This window comes from Sporothrix schenckii (assembly GCF_000961545.1).
Source record: "Sporothrix schenckii 1099-18 chromosome Unknown Cont48, whole genome shotgun sequence".
NCBI classification, from domain to species: Eukaryota; Fungi; Ascomycota; class Sordariomycetes; order Ophiostomatales; family Ophiostomataceae; genus Sporothrix; species Sporothrix schenckii.
In genome coordinates, this window is record NW_015971149.1 from 844,059 (window position 1) to 856,472 (window position 12,414).

General features: G+C 52.7%; 2 protein-coding genes across 2 annotated transcripts; one reads left to right on the forward strand and one right to left on the reverse strand.

The window, feature by feature from the left end:
- Positions 1–957: 957 nt before the first annotated feature.
- SPSK_01086 (uncharacterized protein) lies at positions 958–2,898 on the forward strand (the record flags this gene model as incomplete). Its single annotated transcript, XM_016728017.1, has 1 exon — positions 958–2,898. The coding sequence occupies one exon, from the start codon at positions 958–960 to the stop codon at positions 2,896–2,898; it is 1,941 nt and encodes a 646-aa protein (XP_016584135.1).
- Positions 2,899–7,516: 4,618 nt separating this feature from the next.
- Positions 7,517–8,096, reverse strand: SPSK_01275 (uncharacterized protein; the record flags this gene model as incomplete). Its single annotated transcript, XM_016728205.1, has 2 exons — positions 7,517–7,725; positions 7,811–8,096. The coding sequence occupies 2 exons, from the start codon at positions 8,094–8,096 to the stop codon at positions 7,517–7,519; spliced, it is 495 nt and encodes a 164-aa protein (XP_016584136.1).
- Between the last annotated feature and the right edge of the window lie 4,318 nt (positions 8,097–12,414).

The following is a 12,414-nucleotide window of genomic DNA, read 5'->3' on the forward strand; positions in this document are numbered from 1 at the left end:
GGATCTTGTCTTTGTTCGACGAATCTGACGCCAAAGAGACGTCCCGCCTTCATGGCACTCGTCAAGTTTGTTGTACCTACATAGCATTGTTTCTGCGAGGCGGCCTCGGACACAAAGGCCTTCTGGGGTAATATATTGCTTTTAACTTTTTGGAATTGTTTCCTTTCTTCATTTTCCTTCACTCTTCTGGCGAACTTTCCAGAGGACTACAAATCCGGGCACGTCACTGCTCGAAACTCTACTGGTAGACGTAGTCATTATTCCGCGCACCCTAACAGGGTCTATACAGGACGCTCCAATACGTAGACGATCCTGCTACGGTATACAAGCACCGTCTCCGTCAATGGACGTCAAGACGAAGATGCTTGTCAATTTACTGATCCAAATACCTACGTCATGTCACGACGAACGACACAGACGCCATCGAACTTGGTAGAGACGAGTACAATTAACCGGGGGAGGGGAAAGAGGACAACACATCATGGATGACAGTTACAGCCAGGCAAGAATTGCTTTTACTTTCTGTTGTTCATAATACGTACTTTTCTGTAGCTTATATTATTTTTTTTTCAATAGAAATCCAAAACTAAAAATAAAAATAAAAATAAAAATAAACACTACATACTCAAACAACTCGTTTTATATTTTCTTTAAAAACATGACGGGCCCAAACCACCGTATAACATGTAAAACGATAAAACAAATCATTGTCCACAAACTTTGCGAATCCAACACATCGTCGTCGTGTAAGTCGTTTTCACTGTCTTTGGAAGTGCACGTGACCTTGCAAACGACGTCATGCGCGGGCGGTGAGCGTGTGATCTAGTTCTGCCGTATCAAAAGCGGGGCCACAGCAAGGCTGCCCGTGCTGTAGCTCCCCTGGCCCCCGTTCCTTTCACCTTCTTGCAACACAATCCCATCTCCATCGAGGCTGTTCAGAGTCATCATCGACTGACTATGCCAGGCCGGCGTGGAAATGTGCCGTACCGGCCGCCATCACAGGCGAGCTCACGGTCACGGCGATCGGATCGACGCAACAGCAGCGTTGGCGGCGACGACGCGAATGACAACCACAGCTACAGGAGCCACCGAAGCCATACTGACGACGATGCCGACAACCACAGCCGCTACGCGAGCAGCCACGACAGCCGCAACAGCCGATACGACGACGGCGGCGGCGCCTCGTCGACGTCGGTGCCCGTCGAGACGCTGGTCGAGCACTTGCTGGCCGCGCGCCGCGCGCTCGGCACGATCAGCCAGGTGCTGCGCAGCAACGAGCTCGCGATGGACGCGCGGCGGCTGTATACGGGGGCCATGGCCGAGGCGGCCAAGACGGGATTTCTGCGGAACGGCATCCGCCAGCAGGCGGCCATCCTCCTGCAGATCCGCCGGGGCATGAGCCAGGCGTACGATGCAGGCCGGCGCGACTTCCGGATGCTGATCCGCACGCTCGACGCGGCCAACGGACAGCTCGAGCACACGATGGAGATTCTGCGGGCGACGACGGTGGCGGCGGTGTTCCGGCCGGCGGGCGAGGTGCCGCGGACGCTGCTGGACTTTGTGGACGAGGCGGGCGTGGAGGCGTTGCGGGACGCCATCAAGCAGAGCATTGCGGAGCTGCAGGCGGCGCAGACGTCGTTTGACGGCGACTTGCTGCGGTTCGACACGGACCTGCGAGCGCTCAACAAAGCCATGGCGGCCGCGCCGCCGCCGCCGCCGCCGCTGCCTCTGGTGCCGGAGGACGGCGACAGCAGCCGCGAAATGGGCAGGGAAGACGAAGACGACGGCGACGCGCCTGCCGCATCGCCCTACCCCGTGCCGCACCTGCTGGCCACACTCACGCAGCGGTCCCACCGGATGGCCACGAACCTGACGTCGCTGACGCGCCACTTTGACCTGTGCGTGACGGCCGTCAAGACGACCGAGGGCGGCCTGGAGATGGCGCGCTGGAAGGCGGCAGCGGGCAGCGGCCCGCCGCAGCAGGACCCCGTGTCCATCTCCGGCATGATTGCCGAGCACGAAGGCCGCGGGAACCGCGGTAGTGGTGGGGACGGCGCAGAGGCCGACAAGGACGCCCTGCAGCCCGTGTCGCCCGAGGAGCGCGCCGAGATGATCCAGGTGGTGCTGCAGGACGCGGCCGAGGTCGACGAGGTGGTGGCCGACATGGCCGCCGACCTGCACGCGGCCGAGGCGGCCTTTGCGGCCGTGCACGCGCACGCCGAGGCGACGCACGCGTCGTCGGTCGCGACCGGCCAGGCGTTGGCGGTGCTCCACGACATTGGCAGCCGGCTGCGCAGCTACGCCGCGGCCGAGTCCGAGTTTGCCGCGCGGTGGGCCAACGAGCGCGCCGTCGTCGCGGACCGGCTCGCCGACATGGACGAGCTGCGCGCGTTTTACGAGGGTTATGCGCACGCCTACGACACGCTGATCCTGGAAGCCGAGCGGCGGCGCACCGTCGAGGCCAAGATCCAGACGGTGTGGCGCAAAGCGCGCGACGCCGTGGAGCGGCTGGTCGAGGCGGACCGGGCCGAGCGGGCCAACTTCCGGCAGGAGGTGGGCGAGTTCTTGCCCACGGACCTCTGGCAGGACATGGACCGGCCGCCCAAGGGAGTGGAGCTGTTTGCGTCGATGCTGGAAATGCAGCAGCGGCAAAGGCCAGGCGGCAACGGCGACGGCGACGGCGGCGGCGGCGGCGAGGCGGGCCAAGGCCAAGGACAGGGGATGGCGGCGTCGGCCGCATCGACCACGTCAAAGAGCGCGGCGACCAAGGCGGCACCCCGGCGGAAACGAAGCCCGCGCCACGACGAGGCCGACGGCAGCAGCGTGTCGAACAGTCTTCTGGGAGAGACAGGCACAGATGCCGGCGGCAGCAGCACGCGGACCGTCGTGGGACGGTAGCCGTACTCTTGGTTCTTGTTACGATTACGGGTGTTTCGTGTTTCAACTTGTGCTATACTATTTGTGTACACCATTTTTGGATCTTTTTCTTCTTCTTTTCTTTGTCTTCTTGTTCTGTTCATTGTTTTGTTCTTCGTTCTAGTTCTTCCTTCGGATTTGTACGGCGTTGTTGGGCGGCGTATTGAGTGGTTCTTGGCCTCACGGCCGGCATGAAACAGCAGACAGGGCTTGCAGACAGGGCTTGCAGACTGCAATACAAACAGAAACAGAATTGAAGGCACGCTGAGGGTTTGCAGAAACAGAAGAGTGTATCGACGTGCATTTGGCAAGATGTGTACGTAGGCAGAACCAGCAAAGGCTGCAACGGCATTCCTTCTTGCATTTGGCCATACGAGGGCCAGCAGGCAAGCTGCTGTGCGTCACTCATTCGTATCATGAACGTTATCGCCAAGTGCCAGGATTCATCCTGTTTTTACCAGTGGCAAAAGATTTGGAAAGTACGCGATACGACGAGCAGTCGCTTCTTATCAATCCTTCCAGGGTCTTGTCGGGGTCTTTACCAGATTCATCAGAACTTGGATGTTAAACACAGGGAATCTGTCAATGTGCATTGTTCACTGTCGTCGAGTTATTTTTTTACTGCTTTTTTTCATTCGGCCATCTTCAAACTAGGAAAGCATTTACTGCGGATTGTCACGTCATCGGTGAGATGGATTGGTGGTTGATTTCCGTATGGTGTGAGACAGCTTGCGCGTTCAATTCTGTGGGCGACAAACGAGATCGAGTTTCTCCTCTTCTGCAACACATTCTTGAAATTCAAAGCTGTTTCTGCAGCTGCCACACACCCTCAAACCCCAGTCATGGTGGCAGCGTGTGCATAGCTGCAGCTACCCCCCTCCCATTCACTCTTGTTGTAGATTGAATGTAGGGGCGGTGTGATAATTGATAGTTGATAATTGGCAGACAGCTTCACATCGGAAAACTACTACTTGATGTCTCTGCAAAGTACATTGCACAACGCAGGCAGCCCGAGGGAAACGCGGTGAAATCGTTGACAGAACAATGCCCTGACGAAAATGAGGACATCATGTCCCAACAACGGCATTGAAATAACAGCAGACGACGGGGGGCCGCCATCGATCAATACGTTTTTAGACCTGAGGGTTTTGTGACAGAGAGGGAGACTGTGGTATCTCAACATTGACGACTATCGCGGCATTGGATCCGGGCCGAGAACGCTGCCTTGTGACTGACTCTTGGATGTTTTCCGATGGCGATGAACGGCTGTGACGGCGGACCTATAGATGCCATGCCAGAAATCGACATTTTCGTTATTGTCAAGACAACAAAAACACATTGCCTACTCCTTGTTTCTCCTCGGCCTCCCTCTCTCATCGAGGAAATATTGTCTTCACGGGGAGCGGCGAATGAAGCACAGAGTCCATGGTAATCAAATCTCACCGTCATACAGGATCATGCCATTCGGGGTTTGTTCGACATGCCTGCATGCAGATGCATATGCAAGCCAAAGAGGACCAAAGGACTGCATTTAATAAGAAACAGCAAAATACACAATATAAATATACCCGATACAAGCAGCGGCGGTATTCGATACTCGTCTCAACGTTGATATGACGGATAATGCCGGCCATGAATGCTTGCATATCACGAGGCTGTCATCGCTGGCAGTAAATGGGAAGCATGGCCAAGCATGCAGGTGGACAGTTTTGACGGTGCTGTCTTGCACAAATCATACCACACGCCATCCAGCACGCCAAGCTGCCTGAATGCATCTGATTTTCACTTTTGATATTGCATTGCACATTGCGTGTTTGGTTTCCCCTCCTCTGCCCACCACAATGTTGGTTCACCGGCTGTGCGTTGTCTTGTTGGAACGGCTACAATCTGGGTTCCGATATAGCACGCCGATATATCACGCCGATATTATCACGCCGATATTATCACGCGGACGAAATTACATACACAACGCTGCAAATGCAGGCAAGGCTCTCGCCATCGTCGTTCCGCGGCCTCCTCCGGGCCACCCACTCATGTTCTTGGCCGCATCTATCTAGTGCATCGTTTTTTTGTCCTCCATCTACTCGCAGCTGGTGAGAAAAAGAGGGCGCAAGAAACGGTGCTCCTGAGGACACGACACTTGGTCTTTGCAGGCGGTTGTTCGTTTCTTGACGGCAATTGCTCGCCAAATTGATAAAATATACGTCCAAGATGATGTGAAGGTGGTTTCATGCGTCACGTATGCGAGAGGAGGAAATGAGTTGGCCCAGCGTCAATTACGATCACAGTATCAATTTTGCGCATCTCCGTCAACTCCAACGAAGACGCTGACCGGTTTGTTGCAGAGTGCGGTTAGACGGAGCATTCGCGCGACGTACGGAGATATTTTATGTAATTGTTGTAATTGTTGTAATTGTTGTAATTGTTGTAATTGTTGTAATTGTTGTAACTGTTGTAATTGTTGTAATTGTTGTAATTGTTGTAATTGTTGTAATCTCCATGCATCCCTTGAAATGCGACGTGAGGTCGCGTCGCCGTATTTCTCGTCCCTTTCTTTTGGTTCTCCGTTTTGCCCCTGGCCTGTACTCTTTTTTTCTTGGCTCTGATTCACTTTGTTCTTTTTCTACATGCCCATCTGTCGATCACTGTGCTCCAGACCCCGTTCGACGAAAGTGGCGGGAGGAGGTGGAGGGCGGAAAAGGAGCAAAGAGGAGGAGAAAGAGGGGAAGACAAGAGTAGGACAATAAAGAAAAGGTGGTCAGGACAAGGGAGACAGGGATGGGTAAAGGTGTGATGTACTTGAAATTTCTGACACGAACATCGACTTGCGGAGGACGACATACTTGACAATACTTCAAACCACAACGTTGACGGGTCCTTGCGTTTATTTCAGCGAATATTTCAGTCTGCCAAGAGAGGAAGCGACAAAATGTTGCAACGTTAAAAGACAGACAAATAGAACGTAGCCCGCCTCCATCTCGCCACCAACGATTTCCCGGAGCAAGGACCGGAGATCTATTCTGCTTTGGCAACGAGAGACGTCGATTGTAAGATACTATGTATCTAAATGTAGGAGGGCATGGGCAGACAACGAATGTAAAGCACGCCTCGCACGCCATGCAGCGCCTCCTTTGCACATGCAAGTCTCACAACTGCACCAGAATTGCATGCAAGTGGCTGCCCAAGCAAACTCGAAACTGCCATCTGCACCATCTGCACCATCTGCACGACAATCGACCATCTGCCAACGTCCTGCCAACGTCCTGCCAACATCTCGAGTCCGTTTCTCAGCCTTTCCACCTTTTGTGATTTCAGAAAAGGAAAACAGAACCGAAGACCCTTCACCGCATTCTTGGATTCTTGGACGACACCACTGCACGCCATCCCCTGAGACTAAACACGGTTTCTCGCCACCCCTAGGCGCAAAGCAGGCAAAGCCAGCCCAATAAGCGAATGCATGAAAACCCTTCAAAAGTGTTGAATCGGGAACTCCATTGCGTGTAATTCCTTGCACAGTACTGCACATCCTACAATTTTCATATCCTACAAGCATCTGACAATCTCCACCTGGGATCTGCAACCATCTCGCCATGTTACATAGCGTCCGGCAAGGCAACTGGGAAGTCACTTTGCGTTGTTATGTAATGTATCCTGTGTGGAGTTGTGGAGTTGTTTGCTGCACATCGAGGCATTGGATGCCGATGTAGAACGACATCCAACCTCATCTGGTCGTTTCTCGCCTCTCTGCTGGTCTTTTCTTTCGTCTATTGTCTTGGCTTAGGCGAGGCTTGTGTGATGGGCCCACAAGTGGAAGATGGAGAGACGAAGAGCGTAAAGATAGGGTCGTGCATTGGCCAAGCTCGCCGACTCTGGTTTTGGATCTCTGCTCCGGTCTCAAGCGCCCCGCGATATGGGGCAAAGGCCCGAGACTCAAACAAAGAGAGCAGAGCGATCGAGACCGGCCGAGACCGGCACGGAGAAATAGACGGCCAAAGGAACAACGACATGGGCGCACCGCCAAACGTCGAAACGGAGACGAGAATGGAAGGCCGTCCATATATGCTACGTCTACACGACGATCGGTGTCGGCGTCGGTGCCACTGCGGACGCCATCGAAGAACGACGTGACAGATGGCCCACGTAGTGTATTGTTTGCTTGTTTTCGCCTCTGGCTAAAATACACCTAAAACCGTGTTCGGCGTTTCTTTCCTTCTTTGTATCGTCGGCCACATGCCTGTTTCAGTCAATGCGTTTTGCGCGGAGGCTGGGAGCAAGAAACCAGCTACGACGACGGCAACGGCCAGACGTCAATCGGGCAAACGAGCTTGGGATGTCAAAGAAAGGTCTCTGTCGTTGAACGACGTTTCCCAACGTGCTGCACCGATCAGAATGACAGATGTCCTTGGCAGCAACGTCGTACCTCGCATCCTGGCTGTCAAGTCCGTCTGTTTCTGTCTGATCGGCCAAGGACAAACCCCGTCATGTGTACCTTTGTTGCCATACTGCTGTGTCCTTGCCAACAACAGTCTTTGTCGATTTGTACTCAAGTACTTACGGACACACGGTACTCTTGATACTCTCGCGTCAATACTCGCTTTGTTCAACACATCTTGACAATCTCCTCTGCTGCATGGCCTCCACGGCTGTGGGGCTGGTGGATAATCCTGTGGGCGATATTGCGTAAACGACGGTACGAAGGGGTGTGAAAAGAGGGTGTGGAGAGAGAGTTTGCAGTATCAGGCTTGTCTGCCTGCATGCAAAGGTATCGGTGCTCCATCTGCTCCATCTGCTCCACGACGGGGTTGAGGTCTGGAGATATGGAGGGATGGAGATGGACTGGCGATGGAGACGCACAAAGTATGGGGCGAGGCAGAGTTTTTTTTTTTCTCCAGACGTCTTTTATCCCCGTTTCTCTTTCCCCTCCTCTGTCGCTCTGGGCAATGCCTGCCAGCTACCCAATGCCACCACTGCCTCTCCAGAACCAACCCAGCTTCCATATCGCTTGGCCGCACACCTACACGGTGCGCCCGCATGTTCGCGTCCTGCAGGTTTCTTTGTTCTGCAGTCTTTCGGACAAGAGGGGCGGGGAAGATAAGAGAAGGGGGCCAATATACAACAATACTCGGCAGGCAAGCCTTCCATACGAGCCAGAACCAGTGGTGCATCCAGTGCCAGGACATGGTGATTCGACAGTCGGGCAGCAGCCCTGGTGTCAACTCCTGTGTGAGGTGTAGAAGAGGAAGAGTCGTCCGCTGCACGAGGTCGATAACCACAATATTGGGTCGGATGGTATCGACAATGAGAAGGTGGCTGTACACTAGTACAAAATGCATATCTGCATTGAGACGATGCCTGTCGCTCTTATCATGTCGTCTGCGTCTAAAATTCCCTGCAGGTCACTTGACCAACTGTCCGAGCGGTGCACGTACAATATGCAGTGTGTTTTGCGGGGATACACTCTGGGCGTTGGAGATGCAAGGGAGGAAGTCAAAACAACAAAGGAGAGTGGAGACGAGATGAAGAGGAGGACAGGGCAATATGGACGCGTGTCAGACAAAAGAAGACGACTCGAAAATAGGCCAGCCGGGTGTCGAGCGTCTGCCTTCCCCGGAGGATCGTTTCAAGAGACGTGTTGGCGGTCAACTGGCAAGGCCAATACGTGTCTAGAGCAACATTCGTCAAGTGAGGAGAGACTAGTCCTGTGAAGAAGTCGAAAAAAGGGTTTCGTAGAAAGCTGGGGATATGCGATGCACATGTGCCGCTGCTAGATGGAAAAGAAGACGCGGAGAAGGCATGGGTAGGCATACAGAAAAGAGGAGACCCTGATGGAGAGATGGAGTGAAAGATGGAGAGACAGATCAGCCCCAGAGTAGACGAGAGATAAGGCTTTGCCTGTTGCCTGCTTTGTGTCGTTTGTTGTCTGAAACTGACTGTGGTATGCACTGTCTTGGTCGATAGTGGTGGTGGTGATGTTAAAGATGACCTCCTCATCACACCGCTTGTTGCATCACACCGTGACTGAAAGTATGTAGTTCGTATTTGATTGTCTTGTGTCTTCTCCGTGATTTGTTGCCTTTCGCCTGCAGACTGTAAAGGATGCCTCCAGCAGAGAGTGGGCAGTCTGGCTACGGTGATTGGCCAATGACCATGTGTCGGTGTAGAACGTGTATGGGCAGCTTTTTGGCGTGCTTGCGAGTTGTATTTGTGTGTGTGTGTGCGTATTCCCTTGGGTCTTGCGCCTTCTCGGATATCTGGGAACAAGTTTTGGGGGCCGTTTGGACATACTAAAACATAACATCAGTCCACGCTCGGATGGTGGGCTCATGGCGTTCTTCATTTTGTGCGCCACAAAATCAGCCTCTGGTAGACCACCTGTTCACTCGCTCCTGCGCCTTTGCGCCGCCGTTGGAGACTGGGCGTGTTCTGTGCTTCTTCTGTCAATCGTGAGGCGATGACTGTATTAGCCCTGCCCTCTACCGTCACGAAGTTGGTCTTTAGAAGTTGGTCTTTACCTGTTCTTTGCCTTTCATTTGCTTGAGTAATCAGGGCCGCGAGGATGACACAGGCCTTGGCAGCAAAACAAAACGCATCGTGAGATTCAAAACGGTGACCAAAAAAAGACAAGCTAATGACATGTCGTTGGCGTGTGTGGAATATCGTAGCACCAAACACGGATGTGATGGAAACAGACAAGAGCACGACAAACGCAACACGCAGCAGCGAACTCGGAGGGGATGGCGACGATAGTAAACGAAAGACGCAATCATCAACACAGGAGGCTATCAGTCGGTGAGCATCGTTGCTCCGGGCAAGGTGAGAAGCGTGGGATTGAAGCGTGGGGTTTGTTTTCGTGGATACGAACAATAACAATGGCCAGGTTATGTGTAGCTGCGCCCAAAACGAGAGACCGAGCCACCCTGGCATTTCCCCCACGTCCATACATCGTACAGGCTCAAAAACGTTGAAAACTCAACGCCCAAGTCAGTCATCCGCAGAGGTATTAAGTGGGAGCGGAAACAGAGAAAAGAAACGGTACATTCGTAGTCCGACAAACTCCGTTTTCTGTGGACTGCCGATCCGAACACGGCTCGTCGCCCAAAACCAACCCCCTGTTCACTTTGATAAAGAAACTCGATGACACGGCAAAATCGTCGATCAAGCGCACACTGCACAAGACTGGCTCGTCCAAGGGTAGAAAGATGTCCTGCAGGGCCAGAGCCACAATCACTACGACGTATTCCTGAGCACAGCGAACGGAGTAAAGTCGTATTGCGTCGTAAATAAACCGTAACGCTTGTAAGAAACTCAATCAAAGACGTCATGAAAGCGGTTTTTGCTGCAGATTTCGCGACCTTTTCTTTTTTTTACCGCAAACTTTGCATTGTTGCCTTACCCATCGCCGCTGTCACATCCGTTTACCCTATTTCAGACTCGCTCTCGTCGTTTTTACTTTGATTGTGTCTACGACGACGTACATCGCACGACCTTTTCTCCTTGTTATCCCGCCCCGTCCGCGGAGGACTCAGGACGGACATATTTAGTTTCCTTTACTATAAGACACACACGCCGATATCGACCGTTGTATGAACACGACACGTCGTCGTACATGCACATTGTACTTGCTTGTATTTCGTACATTGTACAATTCCTCGGATTTGCGTGATGCGTTCAGATCGGCAGCCTTCTTGCCTATTCTGACCGCTTTTCGTGCCCTCGGAATTTCCCTCTTTCTCTTTTTTTTAAAAAAACATCGTGCTTCATCTCCCTCGGTGTTATCTGGAGAGGGTCATGGTTTGTGCAGTCGGAGCAAACTGCCCACCTCCGGGGTAGGTTGTATGCAGGTGGGACGGGCGCTACTGGAGGTGGGTTGTATGTGCATTGTTACTCTGCCTTTTGATGCGGTTTAATTTCTTCAATAAAGTGCGTCTCCGCGGCATCACATCTCGATGTCTTTTTTTCAAAATCCCATTAGCAACCTGAACAATCGCGACCCCAACATGTTTTTGAAACGTCTTGAAAAGCACCAGGGTCCCCCCATCAGCAAAGCCAGCAGTTGATCACAAGGGTCTACACCCGGCGAATAGAAAATAAATATGTATATAAACTGTTCTCCCCATAGAAGAGTGCAAATACGATGTAGAAACAAAGACAGATTCCCGGGCCAAAGGTACGCGTCTTCTCGTCACATTGCGTCGAACCGCTCCTGCGTTTCATTCCCCTCGCGCGGTTGGCCCGTCCAGCCGTCCCATTCGTTCCCACGCTGCGTCCAAGATGCAAACAAGTATGCCGATTTTCCTTTTATTTTATGTTTTATCGTCTTCTTCAACATTTCGTACTATCTCTCGGAGCCGTGTCCAGAGAAAATGGCTATTCGTCTTACCCGCCCGCTTTTATTTTTAATTCTTAGACGCATTCACGTCGACTGATACTCAACACTCTCGTCGACTCGTCCCCTGCTTGCTACGGACAATTTCCTCCACTTCCCTGTTTCTCGTGCATATTCGTGCATCCTAAGAGCGTTCTGGCCCCAGACGCTCCACCGCCGAGACCGCCTCCTTCCGCCCAACGTGCCGGGAGCGTCGGCGCTTGCAGTCGTTTACAGGGGGCAAAAGCGTCAGACAACGTGCTATTTTGGTCGCTAAAACGGGACCGACACCACTGGAGCTAGGAAGCTCCAGCTGTAAATTGCGACGGAGTAACGACGACCGACACAACGAGACATGTTTGGCGTCAACAATAAACAATAGGTTTTGTGACATGTCAAAAAGAAGCAAGGCCCAGTGTCCGAGGCGGAACCAGGAGCGATGTGGTGGGTGCGGTGTTCTGCAGCAGCTGTGGTGGTGGTGCTGCGCTGTTGTTGGAGCACTGTAGCTGTGGCGGTGGGAACTGCAACAAAAACAGGTGACAGAGGGCTGACGGGCGTGAGGGGCTTGCGTCCTCTGCTCCTTCCCTCTTCGAGCACTTGTCCACCCCTGTCAAGAAAAAAGCGAATTGGTGCTAGCCTTGTCTGATGCCGCGCGCAAGCCACATTGTGCAAGGCTGTCTGCGATCGGGAATGTGGCTTGTCGTGGTGTTTCATTGGCCAATGCTTCGTAGTCTCGTTGCCGCTTCCGGAGGAGCAGCTTGGCGACAGCTCTCGTTCTCGCATTCTGGTTGGCTCGCTGTTTCCCTCTGGTTTATTTCTGGCGCTTGCCCCTCTTTTCTGCCTGTCGTCCCACGCTCCTGCCAAAGATAAGCCAAAATCCAGTGGGGTTCTCGATCAAACAAGTACCTTTGTACCTTTCCTGCCGTTTTGGGCGGAACGGTGAACAGCAATGCTCAAACGGAGTGTATTTCATAGCAATATTTCCAAGACTCTAATAGCCTTGACTGGTGTATTTCTCAGTCAGGCCCAAGTGCAGCATAACGATTTTGTTCTTTTCTTTATGTATTTTTCAAAGAAAATAAAAGAAAATAAAAATTAACGACGAATAAAGTAAACGAGTATCGTGAATAATT